At 40.1% G+C, this 26,311-nt stretch overlaps 1 protein-coding gene across 5 annotated transcripts in view; it reads right to left on the reverse strand.

Annotated features, from left to right (window-relative positions):
• Positions 1–26,311, reverse strand: part of CTNNA2 (catenin alpha 2) — a 1,046,049-nt gene that overhangs the window by 750,745 nt on the left and 268,993 nt on the right. For all 5 annotated transcript variants that reach the window (XM_060116852.1, XM_060116853.1, XM_060116851.1 and 2 more), the window contains exon 6: positions 6,302–6,505. In XM_060116852.1, coding sequence (XP_059972835.1) covers positions 6,302–6,505 — 204 coding nt within the window. The remainder of the gene's footprint in view (positions 1–6,301; positions 6,506–26,311) is intronic.

Raw genomic sequence — 26,311 nt, forward strand, 5'->3', positions numbered from 1 at the left:
TTTGAAGGCAAATATGAAAGAAAGGGGGAAAAGAAAAGTTTCAAATAAGGAAAAGGCAAGGAAAACCTCACCATAGGTACCAAATTTGGGATATTAGAACTCTTTCCCTTGAACGAAGCAACCAATCCCATTAAGATATCCCTTAAAATGGAGGGCTGTTATGGGGTGGGGGGAGGGTATCGGTAATATTAGGTCATAAACAGCCCACGGGTGGGGGGAGGGTATGGGCAACATTAGGTCATAAATGGCCCACAAGCATTTTAAAATATTACTTTCTACTCTATTTTAAGCCAAACCTTTAGTAGAGAAACTCAGAATTGGCCAAAGTGGCTTTTGTGTTTCATCCCCTTTTTTACATGATTACAGGAGGGAGAGAAGTGAGAAGGCCTAGATAATACTGAAAACAAATTTTATGTTTAATCAACAATTACCCTTATTCTTATGTGATAACAACTACTCCATCTTTCTCCTGCCTTCCCATTTGGAGAAATCTAACATTATAACAATTTCTGTGACAAAGTTATCCTTCTGATGACACTCCCTTCAGAAGATTTCAATGCCTTCTCTGGGATCTGGGTCAAATCTAACCACTGAACGTATCCTCTAGATGTTCTGAGCCCCTCTTGGCAGTACTACACATAGCCAACTTACAGAAATTCTGATAAATGAAAATCAAATTTATACAGAAAATCGATAAAGTACAGAAAAACATACTTAAGACAATTTTAAATAGAACCTCAGAGGCATTTAAATTTTCTTTACCTACAAAATGTTCCTTGCACAAAATTTTCAGGGAGCCCCTTGAGCACAGAAACTGGGAAGCCGTGTTCTCCCCACCGTCTCACTCTGTTCCTCAGTCTTGCTTGGGATCTCAAACACTCTTCTCTACTGCCAGCCCCAGAAGTCTTGCCTACTTATCTTTTCCAATACGCTATATAAAAATACTCTCAAAATGAATTGCTTCTAAATGAATTATTGCATATTTATATAATAAAATGCTATTCAGCTAGTCAACATAAGGTTTGAGAATGTTTATTGATATGGTAACATATTCACAATATATTAAGTAAAGAAAATAGATGACAAGTCATCATTTACAATGAGTCCATTTTTTACAACTCCAGGCATAACCTATATGTGTCTCTGTGTGTGTATAAATATATCACTCATAGAAGTTTACAAACATTGGAAAGACATGTACAAAATTATCAAAGATGATTATCTTTAGGGAGTGAGATTGTGAATAAACTTTTTCTTCCATCTTTGTTTTTCACCCTTTACAATGAACATATATTTCTTTTGCACCATTGAAAAAAAAAAAAAAAAAACATTGTGAAGCCCACTCTTTTCTGAGCTCCCCAGGCCCTGGATATCACTTTACATGTTCCTCATGTACTGTTGTATGCTGGAGCCTTGGTGGGGTATGGGCCCCAAGCCAGGCTGGAAATGACCCTTTGAGATCTCATTTTAGACCTTAACCCCTCACTGGTAGGTTCCATCAGGAACACCCTTTACATTAAATTCCGCCCTAAAGCAAAGGCTATGACAATGACCCTTCAGGCACTTGTAATATGTTCCCACATCAATTTGTCCCCATGTGCTTTTAATGCATGCATTACATTAGTGGTTTACACACTGTCCCCAGGGATTCACTTAGATGCTTCAAGAGGTTTGAAAAAAAGTTAGATTCAAATATTTTGTAAAAATATATAATTTTAATTATTCATGAAAAGAAAACTAAAAAATAACCTGCCACACTTTAACACAGATGAGACCAGAAAATCATTCCTCTATGCCACCCGAGTCTCTGCCATCAGTGTGCATACAATCTTTAACTGTGCAACTGTTTAAGAAAACTGTAGCTGTGTATTACTCTTTAAAGAACAATCTAGAGCAACACAGAGTGTTTTTGTCTATGAAACTGAACCAGCACCAAAACACAAAAGGTCCAGGCCTATCTGCTCATCACATTTCCTCACCAAAGCCTAACAGTGAATTGTGTACAAGGCAGTAATGGTTTAACACATCTCTATATTGTTCAGCATTTGCTTTCAGTACTTAGAATAAGCATCATATCTTTTTAGTCTTTTATATTTATAAGAATGTGAACCATACTTGGGTATTTTTGAAACACATTTTTTCTATTGAACTCCCTTTTCAAATGTAATCTGTCTAGCAGAGTAGCCAGGCATTGCAAAGTGAGCTGTTTACAAAGTGTTACTACATCTGAGTAAATCAGAATTTTCTGTGCAACCAAAACGAAATGAAGGTATCAGAACTGAAGATACCACATTAGGGCGGCTGATACAGCTGCAGCTGCCATTCACACTGCCCAATGTCCATTCCATGTTCATAAATAGTCAGAATTTGAGCACTTTACACTACTGCTACCTCTTGGCACAAGCCACCGTCCTTTCATGAATTATTCCAGGGGCTCCTCCTCTGTCCTGTTTTTTTTTTTTTTTTTTTTTTTTTTTTACCTTTTGAACTCCTATGGCCTGTCCTCAATACCTAAATTATGGCATTTTCTCCCCAGCACTCTCCAATGGCCTCCCATTTCATTAAAGTAAAAGTGTAATTCTGAATCATGGTGCACAAGGCCCTACATAGTCTGACACCTTGTCTCCTTGCAGACCCCATCACCTGCTACCTTCCACTCACTTGGAACAGTCCGTGAGCCTCCCCAAGAAGGTTCCTCGAGAGCTCAGGCACCTTCTCACACAAGGTCAAGGAGCACTAGACCTCGCCGCTCCTTCCACCTCAAGCGCTCTCTGCTCCCTCATCTCTGAAAGATCTTTAACAAAGTGTCATCTTCTCAGTGAACCTTTGCCAGGTCATCCTTACAACTACACTCCACGCTGCTGTCTCACAGGTTTTATATTTCCCTGTTTCACTTATGACCATCTGAGATAACTCTTACTCAAATTATTGATTGATTGATTGTCTGTCTCCCCCACCTAGAGTGTAAACTCCATGAGAACAGAGAAGTTTGTCTATTTTGTTCCCTTCTGTATCCCCAGAATCCTAGAACAGTGTCAGGCACAAAGTAGGCAGGCACACAATACATATCCATTAAATAAATACAATATTCTAAATTAAAATCCATCACAAAATGTTTATCAATAAAATACCATGTTTACTTGTTTCCTGTCATGAAGCCACTTTTAAGGGTTTTTTTTGATGAAAAAGTAGTTTTACTGCCAATGAAAGAAAGCTGTATAAAATTATAAGTTCCAGATACACGTTTATATCTTCATTATAATTTGGATCTATTTATAGTACTCAGCATAATACTGCAAAATCCACTCTGATGGCACTAATCCAAAGGTCACACATCCTTTTGAAAAAGAGTCTCTCTCTACCCATTAGTCTCCACATATGTACAATAATGATGTTTGATTTAAAGGAGGATTATTTTTAAGAATCTTCTCTGGATTACATCATTAACTTGATAAAAAATAATTAAGGCCACCGAAGGCTTTCCCAAAACCATTCCAACCATCTAACACTGTCACATTCTGGAATCATAAATTTTGCCACATGCATCTGTTCACTCAGCCCTTTTTCCTCAAACTACAGTTTCTTTTACATGTATGATTTTGTTAAATCTTCAAATCACACACACATTCATTAATTTGAATATACCTTTGTGGAAATATCCAACAAACAACTGACACCCTATTGAGCTCAGTGTATCCATGTGGCTAAAACATGGCTCATGCCCCATGCAGACAACTTTCTCCTAATCATTTAGTTTATAGCTCTTTTCCCCAATGTCCATCTTCCTCCATTTCATACCACTTGGCATGGATGTGTATGATTTTAGAACAGCTTCACCTACAAGTGAGCATAAAAAGTTGAATCTTCATCAGGAACTGATCAGGTGATTTTTAGAATCCAGAAATGTCAGTTTTGTCTATGGCCATACCACTCTGAATGCACCCAATCTCATCAGAAGTGTCAGTTATGCCAATTTCAAAATCTTTTCTTCTCAATCTAATAATTTCTTTATCCTAATGATATTGCCTAGCATATTAATATGAAAATCTGAAGAGTGATAACTTGATAAAACCTTCATGTCCAGAGCTTACAAAATTGAAAAAGAAATACCTTATAACAGCCTAGTCATAATTGACTGATTTTTTGGTTGCCGTTAACTACAACAGACATTTTAGTAAGGCACAGATGCTATATCAAAATAAATATAAATTGATATTGTGGCAATAGTAATGAGTGCACTAGACAGAGATTATGGAGCCGGTCTAGCTGCATCCAATTCTACCTTGAAATCACCAAAGAAGTGTGAAGTCCAAGTAAATTTTATACACTTTATAAAAAAGTCAGTAGGAGGTGTTTTATTTCAGCCTTTGATCCTGGTGGTTCAAAGTGAACAGAATTTTCGCACTTTAAAATGTAAGCACTATACCCACCTATGTATTATCTGTAACTGTGTCAAAGTAGAAGCCACATTTTCAATAAAAATACAAAACATTCCTGCATCACAAGGTTGTGAACAGAAAAACAAGCACCTGGAATCAATAAAACACAAAAATCCATCCACTCTGCTGATCTGTATGAGTTTATACTGAAACAAAAACTTCTACTTGACCGGATTCTAGACAACAAACTGAAAATTACATGTCACATCTCGATCAATTCTTCTTTAATCACATTCTGTGATTAAAAGAACACAGGACCATCCTTCTTTTTCTGATTCATTTATATCGAGATCTTAACCATCACTCTGATCTCCGCCGTTTCTACTTCCTTCTTTGGCAGTAATTCTTCACTGCTAGAAATACCAGCATGCCTTCATATAAAATCAAATTCCACATATAAATCATTAGCCTGTTGCCATTCTGTTAAAAACAAACACACAGAATCCCAGACTTTATAAGCCCTTTTTTTGTTAAATCCATTATTCAAAAATATTTACACAGGATGGGAGGCACTGGCGATGGACATTTCTAGCCGTACCCTGCGTAGCACCCATAGACCAAAATCACAGAAAGTGTTGGCCATCCAGATCCTACAGAGAAGTCCTCATAAGCAGATGAATACCACGTGAGACAACCACACCTTATTCTTTGTGTGCTGAAAATGGGCAAATCTTGCAAAATCAAAGAATCTGAAGGTGTATGGAAAGGAAACAGATTTGGGCTTTTAAATAGGGCATTCTACATCTTTCTGTTTTCTAGATCAAAGTTCTCTGGAGGGTGTGGCAGGAGGAGCTCTGTGCCTGGCACTGCTGACTCCTGGCTTGACCTGAGGACCTACATGTCAGTTAGGGATGGGCGTGGTAAGAAGAATCAGGCTGGAGGGAAAGACATGTGTTGGCTGCTTTGTCTCAGCTTTGCCTCAGGGTGTTCCAGCAGGACCCAGGGTGGGCTTCAAAAGCTGGGAGCAGATTTTCAGAGTCCCCATTCCCTACCTGACAACTACACAGGGCATTCCTTCAACATGTAATGCCAAGACCTCACTACATTTTCCCACTTTATGTTGAATTCTCTCAAACCCAGGAGTCCAGGGCAGGAGGAACTCAGATCATTCATGGGTGCAAGCCCCGGGCATCAACAACATCACCTCTGCTGAATGAATATAGCAAATCAATACAAACATAATTCAGTGCCTTTCAAAACAAAGAATATGGCTTCATCTCCTTCATCTAGTTTTCAGGTACACAAGAAGTATCACATTTTATACCTGTAGGAGAGAACAGCTGGTGTTTGTGCTGCCATATCACTAGGTATTATTAACACCCATTTGAAAACTTGGAGACATTCTCTAATTGCTAAATGCACAGTGAATCAATAAAGTTTTCCCAAGTTTTACTGCAGTTAGAAGTTTCCACCTTAACCAACTCCGTCCAAACTTTTGAAAATCTATTATAATTCCTAATGCCTCTTTGGGATGAAGATTAGCCATCTACAGCCGTCCTTAGCTTTGAAATTGCTCTGTGTAGAGGATTTCAGTGTGACCTCAGTTATTTCCATCCACCATCTACTTTTGCCGAAATCTTACCTAAATAAAGGCCAGCCACTAAAACGACCCAGCAATCACTCAAGTAAAAAGCCAAAGTTTTCCTATGAAACCACTTCCACCAATCTCTTCCCTGCTACCAATGCATTCCGACACGCAATCAAGACAGGCCTCTCCCAAAGCGGCTCTTGGATTTCACCGGACCGACTCTCTTAGGGGATCACCTGTCCTGTTTCCTAACTGTGCCTGCTTTCCTTGGAGCCACGAGATCGCGCACTGGAATCCCCCGAGGGCGGCGCGGGCCTGAGAGCCCGGGACTTACGTTGTTCATGTACTCGCTGAGCAGGTCCTGGAGCGCCTGGCGCACGGCATTGCACTCGGCCACGATCCGCTCGCGCCGGTCATCGCGGGTGCACGAGGAGTCAGCCATGAGAGCCGCGCCGCTGATGATGCTCTCCAGGCGCTCCTCTAGGGACGGCCGGAACCGGGCCTCGCTGAAGGTCATGGGGTCCAGGATGATCTTGTTCTGAAAGGAGGACAGTGCAGACACAATCAGCAGAGAAGAGGCGGATGCCCTGGTAGCCTGTTTTCTAAACCAGAAATTTCTGAGGCCAGGAGAAGACTGTGTGGAGAAGAAGCTGGCTCCTTGTATAAATTCTAAAGTGGCCTTGACAAAGTCTCAACTTTCTGGAAGATACTTTGTCCTGAATCTAATCTTCAGGGAGAGAACACCATGTTGTGTTTCAACAATGTGTTCTCGGCAAAGGCTATCTCAATGGAAGGGTTTTCGAACGAGATTGTGGCACTGGCTTGACATTTTTTAAAAATTTGTAGCCTTCAAGGAAAACACATTTCAGTGTAGCACTTTGTGGGGCTATGGAAAGATGTTACAGCCCCAGACTAGACCATAATGTGTAACCAACAACAGGACTGGCACACACATAATGTGCATCCCCTTCAAGAGAAGCAGAGAGTCCCGTGGCAGGATGCCTTTTGAAACTTGAGTAAATAGCATCCAAAAGGCATATACAGTACAGGTTACTTCCCAATTAGGAACTAATATATTTTGTATAAAAACTAGCATTCTAGAAAAGGACTCATAATGTGTGTGCATGTATGTGTGTGTGATTTGTCACAATGAACTGACAGTATCCTGATAAAGGTGTTAACATATTCCAAAAGAGCTTAGATAAGGATAAAACAGAGACGTTTCCTAAAGGGAAGGTGTCACAGAGCGTTTATGCTTAGTTTTGCCTCTGCTAAGCCTGAGGATCCTGGAAACATATAGGTAGTGATGTCCAGAGGTGTACAGAAATACGCATCCAGAATTCAACAGATATATCAGCCTGTATGAGGATCTGGGAATCATCAAGGCTATGTGGACACAAGGTAGTGAATGGTATACTAGCAAAGTGAATAGAATAAGAACAGACCAAAGAAGGCCCAGTTAATCCCAATTTCCAAAGGTTTACAGAAAAATAAGAATCAAAAGGAAGATCGGAAACATAGAGCAGAGCCTGGAGAATAGTATTTCCAGCAAGTCAAGGAAGTGGAGAGACTGAGGAAGTGTATGGTAACTAACTGCAGGAAATAGAGAGTCAACGCCAACTTTGCCCAGTTGCTGGTTTCCATTAGGGACCCCTTTTCTGCTCGAAACAAGGAAGATCATTCCAACAACATTAATCACAGTGGAATGATCTGCTGCAAGAATGGTTAGCTCATCTTCCCTGGAGGTGCACCCTCAGAGGTCCAAGAACCAGCATGGTAGTGATGGAGGAAATGGTCTTCTGACCCTTGGATCCTTTGATGGGATTGGCATTCCACTGCTCTTTCCTTTGATGTTCATCATATATATGTGTGTGTGTGTGCATACACACACACACACACACACATATATATTTAGAAAACATAATTTACCATATCTACAAATATAATAAGGAAACCAAATGATAGTAGGTAGTCATGCCATTGCCCACCTGCCATCTGCTGAGTACCTACTATATGCCTACTAGAGTACTTAGTGCTAAAAAGAGGGCGAAGAGCATAAAAGACATTTGTGTGATTTTTTTCCCCAGTAGGATATAAAATAGCTGCTTAATTATTACAAAAGAGGTTCGAGCATGCTCTCTGGGAATAGCGTTCTATAACTCTCCAAAATATCCTAAGGTATTTGCTGAAAGCTGTGCTCAAAATATCAGTGGCTCTGATTCTCTGCTTGTTGTTAAAATGCAAATCTCCACAGCAGGGAGATCCCTTCAGCACAAAATGATGATGTCCTAAGGAATGCATGAAGCAGGTGGTGACTTCGAAAGAAAAAAGCACCCAGCAAACACAGACCACGTCTGAGGTCCACTGGAATGGTGGATTTCCTAGGAAATTACTCATTGGTCGAAGCTCTCTCTTCAGTTTAGAGGGCAAATGTGTGAGGTCCTTCCTATGAGCTATTCTGTGGCAGGTTCTGGCATGAAGACTACCTTCACATTTGCACTTTCTTAGATCTTAGGAAAAGGATAATTTTTACTTAACTCGGAATAGCATTACTCAAATCCTGTCCCTTGTGCCTTCCAAACAGATTCAAAAAATCATATGGAGTCCTCAGTACAGTGGATGGCTTTGCAGGGTATATCTTTTTTTTTTTTTTTTTTTTTTTTGTTACGCAGGCCTCTCACTGTTGTGGCCTCTCCCCTTGTGGAGCACAGGCTCCGGACGCACAGGCTCAGCGGCCATGGCTCACGGGCCCAGCCGCTCCACGGCATGTGGGATCTTCCTGGACCGGGGCACGAACTCGTGTCCCCTGCATCGGTAGGCGGACTCTCAACCACTGCGCCACCAGGGAAGCCCTGCAGGGTATATCACAAGCGAGATTCCCAAAGGAAAGCTGAGAGGGGGCCACAGGAGCCCTGCCCCACCTGCCATCTGTACTAGAGCTCTGTCTGCAAGGACTCTTCCCAGTGGGACCCATTTGAATTCTGTCTCTCTTTCTTGCTCTCTTTCTATCTACTGCTTTTCAGATGATGCATTTTATATATATATATATATATATATATATATATATATATATATATATATATATATATATATATATATATATATATATATATATATATATATATATATTATATATATTTATATATATTTATCACGTAACATGCATTAAATACTGATACTCTAATTAAAGAAATACCTGATCAAAGTATAATTAGACTACTTTCTTTTATAAGGATTGCTGATCTTCAAAGCACTCTTTTATAGGAACCCATATTAACAAAAATCAATGAAAAGTATTTGTTCTGCTTTGAGTTTTCAGGAGACTCTTCAAAGTTATATATCGGCTCTCAGATGGATTTTTATTATACTTTTGGACTAAAAAAATATAAAGAAATGCCAATTTGATGGAAATATACTGAGGTAAATTTGAACTCAATAAGGGAATTGTAAAACAGTTTCCCTGTAGAACAAGGAAAATGTACTATTGTCATTATAACATTATTTCCTAAATTATTTTCCACGGAACACTGAGCTTAGAGATGTAATGTTTTGATGAAAAAATAAGTTTCCTTAGCCAGATATGTTTTGGAAATGCCGCATGGCACAGGGTACGTTAGCACATTAAATGCTTTGGGGAGTTCTGCATTAAACAAGTCCGTCTCCTGCAGCATTCCTCAAACCTATTTGAGCATAGAGGGGTCCCCTTTAAAATGCATGCATTATCTATGAGAACCTAAGGAACACGCTTTGGGAAACATGGCAAGAGAGAATTTACAGTGTCAGCCGAATGAGCTCCCCACCTGCCATGGCCCAGGGCTGTCATGAAAGTAAACGCACTGCAACATTGAGCTTCAAAATCTCTGCATAAAAGTTACACTGTTCACACATTTCTAATGGAATTATTCATTATTTATAGATCACAGGGGAAAAGCTTTTAAAAAAAACCTCCCTGGAAAAGAAACAATAAATTTACAATATTCCAATCTATATCCGTGGTGGAGATGGGGAGTACTGCAATGATGGATGTGAACGGCTAGCAGGAAGAAGCCACTTAGGGGAGAGAAAAGGTGTAAAGGGCATTGCGCACATGCGTGTGCATCTGTGTGCATGTGTGTATGTGTGTATGTGCATGTGGGGGTGTGTGGATTGCCTGCGTGTGCTTATCTATGAGTGTATGGGTTCGAGTTGTGTGTAATGGGTGGAGGGGGGTAAATTGGTGGGAGGGGACATGGGTTGTTTGTGTGTGTGTATGTGTGTGTGTTTTCAGAGGACTGGAGAGCTCTCAAACAGGCTTTAGAAAATCAGAAAAAGATAAGAAAGAAAGAAAAAAAAAAGAACCAAATGAAGCCAGGGGCTTAAGGACTAGAGGAAAAGACTATCTATCCTTGCTAAAGTGATAGGAAAAAACAAACTCCTGGAGGTGAATCCTGGGCAAAAATACAGAGAGTGAAAGCCAAAGTGGAGTGAAGGAGGAGTATTGCTTCTGCATATTTGGGAGCGACTTAAAAAAAAGAAACAACCGGGCAGGCTCTCTTTGCTAGCACACTCCGGGGTCATTTCACACCAGCAAACAGATCTCCTGATTTCCCAGCATCAGCTCATACAGTCCGCGACTCTCTGAGGCTGCCCTCTACTGGCCAGAAAGGGAGCAGCAGCGGCAGCAGCATCCAGCTCGCTCCCTGGTCACGGAGGGAACATTTCATGGGTAACATGCAAGCACCAAACAGAGAAAGTGCAAGGTCAAGGTTTCCTATCTCTCCCTTTATGCCAAAGGTGTGCTCCTGCAAGAGGATTTTATGCTGTTTCCAATTGTACAGACTTATTTTAGTCCACTGAGATCTTACATTTTAAATATCTAAGTCTCTCTTTTGCATTCTTAAAGCTCATTTAATCTTTTTATCCTTTTGATATTTTAGTTCATCTCCTATTGTCATTTTAGTTCATTTTAAAATTGTGAGGCTACGTTTCTTACTTTATCTTTTTCTTCTTTTTATTAAGTAAGCCTTACTTTAATTTCTTTTTATCCTGCCTATTCTCAGTCCCTTTATTTCACTAGCATAATATGCTGTGCTTTGTGATTTTTCCTTAACTTATTTTTTTATTAACATCTTTAAGAATTAATGTTTTCATTCTTACATTTATGGAGTGGCAACTGGAAAGCATTGCCATAAAGAGAGGAGCCCCAATAATTCACCCCCAAGCAAAGGAGGCTAGGATCCTCTTCTGCCATCAAGTTGGTGCTATAAGAGTCTCTCTTGTCCTACATAATTGATGTCCCATTTTTTCCAATGTCGAACTCTATAAAAATTGTAACTTGAAATAATTCAGGGAACGATATAGTTCAAAACTACTTCCCAGAATAATACATTTTCCAGTACTCACCCCACATTCAATTGTTACAAGAGCACTGTTTTTAAATCGCACCTATCATGCATTCTCTCTACAGGGAGTAATGTGATCTAAAATTCCAGTACTATCCTGGGACACTGAGTTATACTTGTTGCAGGCTCCGATGCCACAGCAGGCAGCAGAGAGACCTATGTCAAATCAAGAAGTTGAATGCATTACAAATGGTTTGACAGGTCCACAATTCTGTGTCTGTGATATTACTACCTCCATCTTATTGAAGAGGAAAATGACGCCAGAGATGTTTCCCCATGTTCGTACAGCTGGGAAATGAGGACACCTGGATTTGAACACAGGGCTTTTCACTTTAAGCCCAGCGTTCCTTCCACTGTTTCAGATTGCCCATATTCGGTTGAAATGAGTCTAACAAATCATAATTATACAAATTTATTTCTTATTTTAAAAACCCATGAAATTCTCCTGAACCACGTATAATGGTATAAGTATAATCTGTCATACTGTCTTCTTTTATGTCATCTGGGTCAACTTGCCCTTCCCATGGATAGTTGAAAGTATAGCCATCCATTCAACAAATGGATGCCAGTTACTGTAGCTGTCTGAGGGCACAGACTGAAGAATCCTTTATTTCAAGAGGTTCACTGTCTAGTAAAAATAAAAACAATGTGTACAACCAAGTGTAATTTGGAAAATATACCGACAATGTTAAGGAACAGCTGAGTGATGGGAATTTGCACAGTTGGGAGGGGGGAGGTAGTCACAGAGATCTTCCTGGAGATTATTCCTCAGCTAAGACTTAAAGAGTGAAAAGCAGTCGACCAAGCAAAGTCGGGGCCAGAAGAGGCAATGCAGACAGAATAAGAAGTGGTAACAAATGCACGGAAGTGAAAAATATCACAGTATATGAAGAGTATCAAAAGAGGTTTATTGAAGCTGAAGTGTTCAGTGTGAAGTTACAGGTATGGTGCCATGAAGGGGCCCCAAGCAACTTTCCTTTAAGAGAAACTTCTGCATGAACATAGGTAACTGACCGTCTCCACCTGCTACTACTGTAGATCCACCAGTTTCCCAAGGAGCCATACAAGACCCCAGCAGCCCCTGTCAATCACGGAGCCATTCCTGCCCAGTGAGGACTTCTCCAGCAGGCAACCTCTGCCCCCTGCTCTTGTCACTGCAATGACCGTGCTGAGACCTGCTCGGAACTGTGCTCAGGCTCTTCCTACACTGTCCTCGCTCTCCTGCTCTCCTTTCACGGGTGTTTGACCTGCACTGCAGTCAAAAAGCTCTCTTGGCCTATTTCTACTGGTTCTTTCCCAATATATCCTTCAAAGGCAATTTCTTTTTACACATCTAATCCCATCTATCTTGGGATTTGCTTCTCCAAGGACTTGAACAGACAAAAACAGGAATAGGAGACAAAGTTGGTGAAGAGAGCAACAGCCGTGTTCTGAAGAGCCTTCTATGCCATAAGACGCTTTCTCTCTGTAAATGCCCCTTCAGACAACGAAGAGTCATCAAGAATTTAAAACATAGGAGTGATGTAATCCTGTTTGGCTGCAGAAAGTTTTCCCCAGAAGTAGGGAAGTCAGCTTTGGTAGAAAGAGAAGGCGGGAGAGCAATTATCAAGCCTTCAGAGCCCAGAAGAAAGATTGGCTGAGTACAAGATTATGTTTGTATAAAAAAGATTAAGGGCATGTATTGGGACACATTCAGAATGTGAATCTGAAAAATGTGGAGATATACTGGCTATGAGAATGTAGAAGAAGGAGTCAAAGATAAAACCTAAATTTCTGGCATGGGTAACATCAAAATGCACATATCAACCAGTTATATCCTGGGTGTCAGCCTCCTTTTATGCAAATAAAGTTTTATTAGAACACAGGCCAGCCCATTCATTTACACAGTGTCTATGGCTATTTTCACACTACAATGGCAAGGTTTAAAATTTAGGACAGAAACTGTATGGGTCACAAAGCTTGGGATACTTCCTATTGGTTCTTTAAGAAAACATTCACTGACCTTGAACAACTGTGACAGGTAACAGATAAAGAAGAGCAGGTTTAGAGTGTCTATGTTTCATTTAAGTGGAAAAGTCTTGTGGAAAGTTGATTATAAGTGTATGAAGATGGACCAGCTATAAAGATTGAGGATCATCAGAATAAAGGCAGGAGTGGCAGCTTTGAGAATGGATGTGCTATCCCAAGAAAAAGAAATAGAATGAGAAGAGCAGTGAGCCCAAGCCACACTGGGAAACCCTCAATGTATAATAGAGAAAGAGCCCACAAATGACACGGTAAAGAATGGTCAGAGAGATCTGACCAGACCCAGGAAATTTTATGGCCATAGTTTATAAGGGAGAACAGTAGGGAATTCTCTAAAGAGGGCAAATAAGATCAAGACCAAAAACGTCCTTTGAAATTGGAAGCTAGGAAGTTATCAGTGATAAACTGTGTGCCTATATGTGTATATCTGTGTGTATGTACTTATTTATTTATAAATATCTTAATCCAAAAGGCACATCAGCCTCAATGGAAAGTAGCAGAAGCAATCTGACTACTGTTGAGATGAAAGAGAAATATTTTCAAATTCATAAAAAAATTATTTAACATTTTCAGGAAGGTTCTAGAAAACAACTAGAAAAGAGAAAGAACTAAATGGTATTAAATTAGGAAGGAGAAGATAAAACTATGTATGTCCGATTGCAGATGTTATAACTGCTAACTTAGAAAAAAAATGAGAATCAACCAAAAATTTATTGCATTTTTTTTAAATTCATGAAAGCACTTGTATTTATATGCAACATCAATTGCCTTCATATATACAAGAACTAACCAATTGGAAGAGCAATATTACAATACCAAGAATTGCAAAACAAAACACACAGAGAAACACACTTTAGATGTCAACTAGATACAACAAGAAATGTGCTAAAGAAAGATGAATCGACCAGGCACACACTCCGAGCACAGGGCAGACCTGGAACTGGGATGCACACCCTCTCGCTCCAGAGTCACTGACTTGGCTACTACACTGCGTTTCCCACTGGTATCTTTCTGCATGCGTGATGCTGGTCAATGTGAAGTCAATGGAACAGCAAATTCTCCATCTCAGACACTGAAGTAGTAGTAGTACTGTACATGATTCTTTCTACTTTAAGAGGGTATGGAAAACAGTAAACAATGATCAGGAATAGGGACTTCCCTGGTGGCACAGTGGTTGAGAATCTGCCTGCCAATGCAGGGGACATGGGTTCAATCCCTGGTCCAGGAAGATCCCACATGCTGCGGGCCACAACTACTGAAGTCCGTGCACCTAAAGCCCGTGCTCTGAAACAAGAGAAGCTACCGTAATGAGAAGCCCACGCACTGCAACGAAGACTAGCCCCCACTCGCCACAACTAGAGGTAAGCCCGCACACAGCAGCAAAGACCCAATGCAGCCAAAAATAAATAAATAAATTTATTTTAAAAAAATGAGCAGGGATAAAAGCTCTTAAAATGCTACTTTATCCTACTTTTAATTTGTTATCTGTCTCAAGTTGGTCAGCAGGCATTATAATATACTTTTTCTACCAAGAAGGAAAACACAAATATCTGTTAATCTTTCTTGAGCTATGAATTAACCATCTTAAGGCTGAACTTTGTACCTAGCTATACTAAAAGCAGTAACTTAGCATGACTGTCATACCTAGTAAGATCAGGAGCATAAAAGTAATATATTACAATATTTAATTACAGTTATGCCAGTAGAAAGGCTCTAGCACACTCATAATGCCTAATGGAGTGGTTTCATACCCACAGATTAAGTTCCCAAGATTTTCAGTGCACAGCTGAGGAAGGTGAAGTGTTTTTCTTTAGCAGCCAAGAAACCGCTTGTTAAAGACTGAGAGAAAGTCCTATTTATTATCTTTAGATCTTCTGGCTTTCAGTGTTAATTAAACTCTTTAGAGAACTACTTAGTCATCTCAAATATACACACAGTTTTCAAAATGCCAGAAAAGATAACAAAGAAAACCGATTTAATCAATTGTTTTCCCAAATCTAATCTTATAAACATGGAAAAAACAAACGCTAGTGGTATGAGCAAGTCTTGTGGTTTTCTTGGTTCTTTGTGACAGCCCTGTAAGATAAAAGTGCCCTGGGTTTTTACTACCTTCATAGTTCAAGGTGGCAACTAAGGAAAATAATAAAGTGTGCTGTTGTACCTCATAAACAACCAGACCCTCACCACCTGCTGTCCAACATAGCTATTTTGAATCAAACAAGCAGAAGAAAGAATAAATGTCAACATTCCATTCTGAAGCCATTGACTTTCATTTTTTAAAGATGGCAAAAAAAATTCTCAAAGAGGCAGGTAACAGTTAAAGTCATTCTTCTAAAGGAATATGTCATTGTGATCTGGAGTAACTAAAGCAATGCAAATCAGAAAACCAAAATGATGTGCATGGTTAAGCGAGGGAATATTTCTCTTTAATTATTCTGAGATTTTCCTAGAACAGGCAACAATGTACATGTCTTTACTTCCTTTCTTTTGCACCTTTATCATCACCCCATCCTCCTATTTACCTCTGCGTATTTAAATTGTGTACTTTGTTTTGTCTTGGGGTATAACTGGATAAGTTTTATGTTTCACTGATAAAATAGCTCTTCCTTCCTTCCTCTTTCTCCCAGGTACAGAGTTCAGAAGTCCTTCTGTTTCTTGCTGCATGAAGAAGTACAAAGACATGTGGTCTGGAGAGAACAGTGCCCCAGCCTGAGTGAAACTTGAAAATGACTGAGCCTGCCCAGAGAACGGTAAGCTTTGGTCCAGCTCAGAGCGTCCTGCTGCCTTGGCATTGTCCAAACGGTCACAGAGGTCACAGAGAGTTCCAAGGGCCCAAGATTTGTAAAGTCATTTAATTGTATTCATTATATTATTTTGCTGCACTGATAAAATTCAAAACAAAGCAAACAAATGAACAAGTCCAGGCAGTACCTATTGATTAACTATTCACCAGTGTTATTTTTTAAATGTCTGTTATCCAGTTTAAAATATTTGACTAGTAACGCCTGAGGCAGTCTCTCCCAGTCTCCCATTAAAATACCTGTAGATAGAGAGGGGAGAAGGGAATTTTATAACCCTGAAAATTGAGAATGAAAGACATCTACCGACAATGAAGGATGATCATAATTCTGGCTCTGAATGCTTTAAACACTTCTTTTAAAGATTGAAGTCTGAGATAAAAGCATAAATCAAGGCCATTTTAATAAATTAACTGAGGTGTCTAAATCAAAAGTGTGTTATTTGTTGGGTTTTAAACATTTATTCTCCCTGTAGTGTATCAAAAATTAACACAGATACTTATTCTCCCTGTAGTGTATCAAAAATTAACACAGATACATTTTCATCTTTTTCATTCTTTGCCAAGCTCTTTCCAGTGAGAATCTTTCTATCTGTACCTAAAAAGTTTTTCATGGGCTAATTGGGGTAACATTTGAAATGGAAAATACTAAAGGCATTAAGTTTTAATCATCTATTTTTTTGTTAAGCTACAGAGAAACTCTAACCTGCATTTTTGGATTTGCCTTAATTTTTTAAATTGCATTCTAAAATCGATTGCTTACTCTTTCTTCTCAGGCTTATACTTAAAGATAAACTAATTATACCATTTATAATATACTTAAGATATTATTTGTATTTAAACAGTTCAGTTTAATTGGAAATAAATGACAAAGATAATGACTTGATAATTATACAGCACTTTTTATTCTTAGATATTTGATTTTTTAAGAGAAATCTAAGCCCACATTAATTTCAGTTGAGAAGAGAATCTGATATTTAACAAGACAGAGTTATTTATTTGCAAAGTAATGGATAAAAAAACTGAGTGAGGAAGTCCAGCTGTGGACTCTTCCTACTGGATGCTTTGATCTAGTGGAAGCTGGTTTCATTTTGCCTAATTCCATCATCTGTGTGTGTTGCTGAGCTTTTGTGGGCATTTCATGAGCACAGCCTCAAGCTCTGACAAGAACACTAGTTAACAACGAATCACAGTAAAGCAGGGCAAAGGTAATTATCCTCAGCTTTACACTGTGGATTGGTCAGAAAGCAAGTGTCCAAACTGCATTTAATCAAACTGAGCCTTAAGAGGGTTGAAGAAAGAAAACTGATTTTACTCTTTGGCTGAAAACACAGCCATATTATCACTTCATGCTCCTTAATTCTCTACATTGTTGACCCTCTTTTTTATCCAGTCTTCCTCCTCTTTGACCTCTGTGTGGTACTTAATACAATTTACCATCCACTCCTTAAATTAAAGCTCACCTGTGCTTAAGGAAACCCTGCTTTACTGTGGGTCTCCTTAAACCTCTCTGACAGCTCCATCTTTCATTCCTTCTCTAGTTCTTATTCCGTGACTTACACGAGGAGCTGGCATATCTCAAGGTCCAGCTCCTTGGCTTCATAAGTTCTCTTAATACTCTCTTTCTTGGAGACCTCTCCCACCCCATGCCTTAGCCATCACCTAGTCATGAACAAGAACTCAAATTCCACGTCCAGTCTTGACTCTCTTGAGGCCCAGGCCCTTCTCTCTAGCTCTACACCCACCATTGCCAGCTGGACGTCCAATCATCAGCCCAAGTATAACATGTGAAATCTTCTTCCAAAGCCTAAACCCTCATTTCTATGGAGGAAAAACCAGCAGGAGGGAAACGGGAATCTATAATCTCACTCCATCCTCCAAGTGCACTGAGAAATTAGAACCCATGAGAAATCCTCGCTTGACAAAGGAACCAAGTGTTGCTCACACAGGGTAGGTGGCTTGCTAAAGACTACACAGTAAAAAAGCTTGAGGAGTCTTTCTGTCTCCCAAGCCCCTGTGCTTGCAGCCTCATTCTCTCAGGCACTTTTGTTGAAAGATCAAGCATCCTTGTAATCTATAACCAGGTATAAAATGATACAGAGGTGGACAGCTTGGATTAGAATCCTGGCTCCAACTCCTTCAAGCTGTGACTTCTAGGCTGAGCAGTTGCTTAAATGATGAGGGTCTCAATTTCCTTATTTGTAAAATAGGAATAACAGCAGTATCTATATTATAGAGTTGCTGAGAAAATTAAATAAGATAATATATGTAAAGAGCTTAAAATACTATAGGGCACATAGAAGTAATAAATTTTAACAATGAAGTCATTTAAAATAATTCTTTCATGTAATACTTTATATTTCCACTGTTATTCCATCCTCCACCTTTTATTTAGGCCATTATCATCTCCCATTTGCTCAGTAATCAAAACTCTAAATTGACCTTCTTTTCTGTGCAACTTATTTTTTCCTAAGAGACCATTCTTAAAACTCTGTTTAATCATTCCACCCACTAGCCCAAAACCTTCAAGGGCTAGTAAACTACCTATGATCATCAACTACCTGACAACGTACAGATGTTACTAATCTTAACTGGTGGTTCTCCAATTCCATTTTCATCATTCCTTTTGTAAGATATGTCAAAGTCCCCAATAGAACTAAGCAATCGGTTGCATTTTTCATCCAACCCTCAGAACTGGGATGTCATTTTCAGCAAGTACAACCTAAAGAAATATAAGTTCATATCCATTCACTTCAAGTTTCAGATCCCTGGCCTTCAAGGTTCTCCCCAATCTGACACCAGTATCTGCCTCTCAAATGTCATTTCCCAGGACTCTACTCAGGAACCCTTGGCTCAAGCCAAAGTGGTCCCTGACTGCCTCACCCCACCCCCATATGCTTCGTGGGTACTGTGGTATTAATTCTTTTCTACTGAATATTTCAGTACCTTCCACCCTGTTGCTTCTCTGAAGCCCATGATGACCCTACGCAGGGAAGACTATCTTCATCTCTCTGTGTACAAGGCTCTCTCCCTTAAGCCCCATTACAGAACTCCTTGTCATTTCTCATCCAGTTTACACATTTAGCTCTTGTCTGATATTACCATGCATCATTAGTGGTGTCTGTGTGTGTGTGTGAGAGAGAGAGAGATGTAGACAGAGAGACAGACAGAGACAGAGATGAGAGAGACAGAGGATTGGAAAGAGATCAGCAATTGGGATGCTTTTCTTTCATCTTGATATCTTCTACTATGGCACTCAGCTGAGTGATTTTCACATAAGTAGCTGACAAATACTTGCTGATTAACAGATTGAGGTTTCCTGAACAAATATGTCCTTTTTCCAACTTTTATCAAAAGGCTTCTGGGGAGAACCCTCCATCCTGTTTTCCACAGTGAATGCACCATTTTACATTACTACCAACAGTGTACCAGGGTACCATTCTCTAAAAATTGTAAATTTTCTTCCTAGTGGTAATTGAGACGATAGTTCAATAATAATATAAGATCAGGTGAAGTCTAAAGAAATTTTAGAAAACCTGCATAAAGAAAACAGGGACGAGGGGAAGATGGCAGAAGAGTAAGACGTGGAGTTCACCTTCCTCCCCACAGATACACCAGAAATACATCTACACGTGGAACAACTCTTACAGAACACCTACTGAACGCTGGCAGAAGACCTCAGACCTCCCAAAAGGCAAGAAACTCCCCACGTACCTGGGTAGGGCAAAAGAAAAAAGAAAAAACAGAGACAAAGGATAGGGATGGGACCTGCACCAGTGGGAGGGAGCCGTGAAGGAGGAAAGGTTTCCACACACTAGGAGCCCCTTCACGGGCGGAGACTGCGGGTGGAGGAGGGGGGAGCTTCGGAGCCGCAGAGGAGAGTGCAGCCACAGGGCTGCGGAGGGCAAAGCAGAGAGATTCCCGCACAGAGGATGGGTGCCGACCGGCACTCACCAGCCCGAGAGGCTTGTCTGCTCGGCCGCCGGGGTGGGCAGGGCTGGGAGCTGAGGCTTGGGCTTCGGTCGGAGTGCTGGTGGCGTGAACACAGCCTGAAGGATTTAGTGCACCCTCCTGGTGCACTCCTGGCTGGTGGCCGGGAGGGAGTCTGGGAAAAAGTCTGGAGCTGCCAAAGAGGCAAGAGACTTTTTCTTCCCTCTTTGTTTCCTGGTGCGCGAGGAGAGGGGATTAAGAGCGCTGCTTAAAGGAGCTCCAGAGACGGGCACGAGGCACGGCTGAAAGTGGGGACCCCAGAGACGGACGTGGGACGCTGGGGCTGCTGCCGCCACAGCCAAGAAGCCTGTGTGCAAGCGCAGGTCACTATCCACACCTACCTTCTGGGGAGCCTGTGCAGCCCGCCACTACCAGGTTCCCGTAATCCAGGAACAACTTCCCCGGGAGAACTCACAGCGCGTCTCAGGCTGGTGCAACGTCACGCTGGCCTCTGCCGTGGCAGGCTCAACCCGCACTCCGTGCCCCTCCCTCCCCCCAGGCCTGAGTGAGCCAGAGTCCCCGAAGCCGCTGCTCCTTTAACCTTGTCCTGTCTGAGCGAAGAACAGATGCCTTCCAGCGACCTACACGCAGAGGTGGGGCCAAATCCAAGGCTGAGATCCGGGAGCTGTGAGAACAAAGAAGCAAAAGGAAAATCTCTCCCAGCAGCCTCAGAGGCAGCAGATTAAAGCTCCACAATCAACTTGATATACCCTGCACCTGTGGAATACCTGAATAGACAACAAATCATCGCAAATTGAGGAGCCGTGTGGATGAAAGGTTCTTGGTGCTGCAGCCAGGAGTCAGTGCTGTGCCTCTGAGGTGGGAGAGCCAACTTCAGGACATTGGTCCACAAGAGACCTCCCAGCTCCACGTAATATCAAATGGCGAAAATCTCCCAGAGATCTCCATCTCAACACCAGCACCCAGCTTCACTCAACGACCAGCAAGATACAGTGCTGGACACCCTACGCCAAACAACTAGCAAGACAGGAATGCAACCCCACCCATTAGCAGAGAGGCTGCCTAAAATCATAATAAGTCCACAGACACCCCAAAACACACCACCAGACTTGGACCTGCCCACCAGAAAGACAAGATCCAGCCCCATCCACCAGAACACAGGAAATAGTCCCCTCCACCAGGAAGCCTACACAACCCACTGAACGAACTTTAACCATGGGGGACAGACACCAAAAACAATGGGAACTAAGAACCTTCAGCCTGCAAAAAGGAGACCCCAACCACAGTAAGATAAGCAAAATGAGAAGACAGAAGAACACACATCAGATGAAGGAGCAAGATAAAAATCCACCAGACATAACAAATGAAGAGGAAATAGGCAGTCTACCTGAAAAAAGAATTCAGAATAATGATAGTAAAGATGATCCAAAATCTTGGAAATAGAATAGACAAAATGCAAGAAACATTTCACGAGGACCTAGAGGAGCAAAAGATGAAACAAGCAACAATGAGCAACACAATAAATGAAATTAAAAATAATCTAGATGGGATCAATAGCAGAATAACTGAGGCAGAAGAACGGATAAGTGACATGGAAGATAAAATAGTGGAAATTACTGCAGACCAGAATAAAGAAAAAAGAATGAAAAGAACTGAGGACAGTCTCAGAGACCTCTGGGAAAACATGAAAGGCACCAACATTCGAATTATAGGGGTTCCAGAAGAAGAAGAGAAAAAGAAAGGGACTGAGAAAATATTTGAAGAGATTGTAGTTGAAAACTTCCCTAATATGGGAAAGGAAATAGTTAATCATGTCCAGGAAGCACAGAGAGTTCCATACAGGATAAATCCAAGGAGAAATATGCCAAACACATATTAATCAAACTGTCAAAAATTAAACACAAAGAAAACATATTAAAAGCAGCAAGGGAAAAACAGCAATTAACACACAAGGGAATCCCCATAAGGTTAACAGCTGATCTTTCAGCAGAAACTCTGCAAGCCAGAAGGGACGGGTAGGACATATTTAAAGTGATGAAGGAGAAAAACCTGCAACCACGACTACTCTACACAGCAAGGATCTCATTCAGATTTGATGGAGAAATTAAAACCTCTACAGACAAGCAAAAGCTGAGAGAGTTCAGCACCACCAAACCAGCTTTACAACAAATGCTAAAGGAACTTCTCTAGTCAAGAAACACAACAGAAGGAAAACACCTACAATAACGAACCCAAAACAATTAAGAAAATGGGAATAGGAACATACGTATCGATAGTTACCTTAAATATAAATGGACTAAATGCTCCCACCAAAAGGCACAGATTGACTGAATGGATACAAAAACAAGACCCATATATATGCTGTCTAAAAGAGACACACTTCAGGGTCTTCCCTGGTGGCGAAGTGGTTGAGAGTCTGCCTGCCAATTCAGGACACATGGGATCGAGCCCTTGTTTGGAAAGATCCCACATGCCACGGAGCAGCTGGCCCCGTGAGCCACAGTTACCGAGCCTGCACGTCTGGAGCCTGTGCTCCGCAACAAGAGAGGCCACGATAGTGAGAGGCCTGTGCACCACAATGAGGAGCGGTCCCCACTTGTCACAACTGGGGAAGGCTCTCGCGCAGAAATGAATATCCAACACAGCCATAAAAAAATAAATAAAAAATGTGAAAGAGACACACTTCAGACGTAGAGACACATACAGATTGAAAGTAAGGGGATGGAAAAAGATATTCCATGCAAATGGAAATGAAAAGAAAGCTGGAGTAACAATTCTCATATCAGACAAAATAGACTTTAAAATAAAGACTATTAGAAGAGACAAAGAAGGACACTACATAATGATCAAGGGATTGATCCAAGAAGAAGATATAACAATTGTAAATATTTATGCACCCAACATAGGAGCACTTCAATACGTAAGGCAAATACTAACAGCCATAAAATGGGAAATCGACAGTAACATATTCATAGTGGGGGACTTTAACATCCCACTTTATCCAATGGACAGATCATCCAAAATGAAAATAAATAAAGACAAGCTTTAAATGATACATTAAACAAGATGGATTTAATTGATATTTATAGGACATTCCATCCAAAAACAACAGAATACACATTTTTCTCAAGTGCTCATGGAACATTCTCCAGGATAGATCATATCATGGTCACAAATCAAACCCTGGTAAATTTAAGAAAATTGAAATTGTATCAAGTACCTATTCTGACCACAATGCTATGAGACTAGATTTCAATTACAGGAAAAGATCTGTAAAAAATACAAACACATGGAGGCTAAACAATACAGTACTTAATAACGAAGTGATCAATGAAGAAATCAAAGAGGAAATCAAAAAATACCTAGAAACAAATGGCAATGGAGGCATGACGAACCAAAACCTATGAGATGCAGCAAAAGCAGTTCTAAGAGGGAAGTTTATAGGAATACAATCCTACCTTGGGAAACAGGAAACATCTTGAATAAACAACCTAACCTTGCACCTAAAGCAATTAGAGAAAGAAGAACAAAAAAAAAAAAAACACAAAGTTAGCAGAAGCAAAGAAATCATAAGAATCAGATCAGAAATAAAAGAAAAAGAAATGAAGGAAATGATAGGAAAGATCAATAAAACTAAAAGCTGCTTCGTAGAGGAGATAAACAAAATTGATAGACCATTAACCAGACTCATCAAGAAAAAAACGGAGAAGACTCAAATCAATAGAATTAGAAATGAAAAAGGAGAAGTAACAACTGACACTGCAGAAATACAAAAGATCATGAGAGATTACTACAAGCAACTCTATGCCAATAAAATGGACAACCTGGAAGAAATGGACAAATTCTTAGATATGCACAACCTGCCAAGACTGAATCAGGAAGAAATAGAAAATATGAACAGACCAATCACAAGCACTGAAATTGAAACTGTGATTAAAAATCTTCCAGCAAACAAAAGCCCAGGACCAGATGGCTTCACAGGCGAATTCTATCAAACATTTAGAGAAGAGCTAACACCTATCCTTCTCAAACTCTTCCAAAATATAGCAGAGGGAGAAACACTCCCAAACTCATTCTACGAGGCCACCATCACCTTGATACCAAAACCAGACAAGGATGTCACAAAGAAAGAAAACTACAGGCCAATATCACTGATGAACACAGATGCAAGAATCCTCAACAAAATACTAGCAAACAGAATCCAACAGCACATTAAAAGGATCATACACCATGATCAAGTGGGGTTTATTCCAGGAATGCAAGGATTCTTCAATATACACAAATCAATCAACGTGATACACCATATTAACAAATTGAAGGAGAAAAACCATATGATCATCTCAATAGATGCAGAGAAAGCTTTCAACAAAATTCAACACCCATTTATGATAAAATCCCTGAGGAAAATAGGCATAGAGGGAACCTTCCTCAACATAATAAAGGCCATATATGAAAAACCCAAAGCCAACATCCTCCTCAATGGTGAAAAACTGAAACCATTTCCACTAAGATCAGGAACAAGACAAGGTTGCCCACTCTCACCACTCTTATTCAACATAGTTGTGGAAGTTTTAGCCACAGCAATCAGAGAAGAAAAGGAAATAAAAGGAATCCAAATCGGAAAAGAAGAAGTAAAGCTGTCACTGTTTGCAGATGACATGATACTATACATAGAGAATCTTAAATATGCTACCAGAAAACTACAAGAATTAATCAATGCATTTGGTAAAGTAGCAGGATACAATATTAATGCACAGAGATCTCTGGCATTCTTATACACTAATGATGAAAAATCTGAAAGTGATATCAAAAAACCCTCCCATTTACCACTTCAACAGAAAGAATAAAATATCTAGGAATAAACCTCCCTAAGGAGACAAAAGACATCTATGCAGAAAATTATAAGACACTGTTGAAAGAAATTAAAGAATGATACAAATAGATGAGGAGATATACCATGTTCTTGGATTGGAAGAATCAACATTGTGAAAATGACTCTACTACCCAAAGCAATCTACAGATTCAATGCAATCCCTATCAAACTTCCACTGGCATTTTTCACAGAACTAGAACAAAAAAAATTCACAGTTTGTATGGAAACACAAAAGACTCCAAATAGCCAAAACAATCTTGAGAATGAAAATCAGAGCTGGAGGAATCAGGCTCCCTGACTTCAGACAATACTACAAAGCTACAGTATTCAAGACAATATGGTACTGGCACAAAAACAGAAAGGTAGATCAATGGAACAGGATAGAAAGCCCAGAGATAAACCCACGCATATATGGTCATCTTATCTTTGATAAAGGAGGCAGGAATGTACAGTGGAGAAAGGACAGCCTCTTCAGTAAATGGTGCTGGGAAAACTGGACAGGTACATGTAAAAGGATGAGATTAGATCACTCCCTAACACCATACACAAAAATAAGCTCAAAATGGATTAAAGACCTAAATGTAAGGACAGAAACTATCAAACTCTTGGAACCAAACATGGCAGAACACTCTATGACATAAATCATAGCAAGATCCTTTTTTACCCACGTCCTAGAGAAATGGAAATAAAAACAAAAATAAACAAATGGGACCTAATGAAACTTCAAATCTTTTGCACAGCAAAGGGAACCATAAACAAGACCAAAAGACAACCCTCAGAATGGGAGAAAATATTTGCAAATGAATCATCGGACAAAGGATTAATCTCCAAAATTTATAAGCAGCTCATGCAGCTCAATAACAAAAAAACAAACAACCCAATCGAAAAATGGGCAGAAGACCTAAATAGACATTTCTCTAAAGAAGATATACAGACTGCCAACAAACACATGGAAGAAGGCTCAACATCATTAATCATTAGAGAAATGCAAATCAAAACTACAATGAGATATTATCTCACACCAGTCAGAAGGGCCATCATCAAAAAATCAAGAAACAATAAATGCTGGAGAGGGTGTTGAGAAAGGGGAACACTCTTGTATTGCTGGTGGGAATGTGAATTGGTACAGGCACTATGGAGAACAGTATGGAGGTTCCTTAAAAAACTACAAATAGAACTACCATATGACCCTGCAATCCCACCACTGGGCATATACCCTGAGAAAACCATAATTCACAGAGTCATGTACCAAAATATTCATTGCAGCTCTATTTACAATAGCCCGGAGATGGAAACAACCTAAGTGTCCATCATCAG

Source organism: Mesoplodon densirostris, chromosome 14, assembly GCF_025265405.1.
Source record: "Mesoplodon densirostris isolate mMesDen1 chromosome 14, mMesDen1 primary haplotype, whole genome shotgun sequence".
NCBI lineage: Eukaryota > Metazoa > Chordata > Mammalia > Artiodactyla > Ziphiidae > Mesoplodon > Mesoplodon densirostris.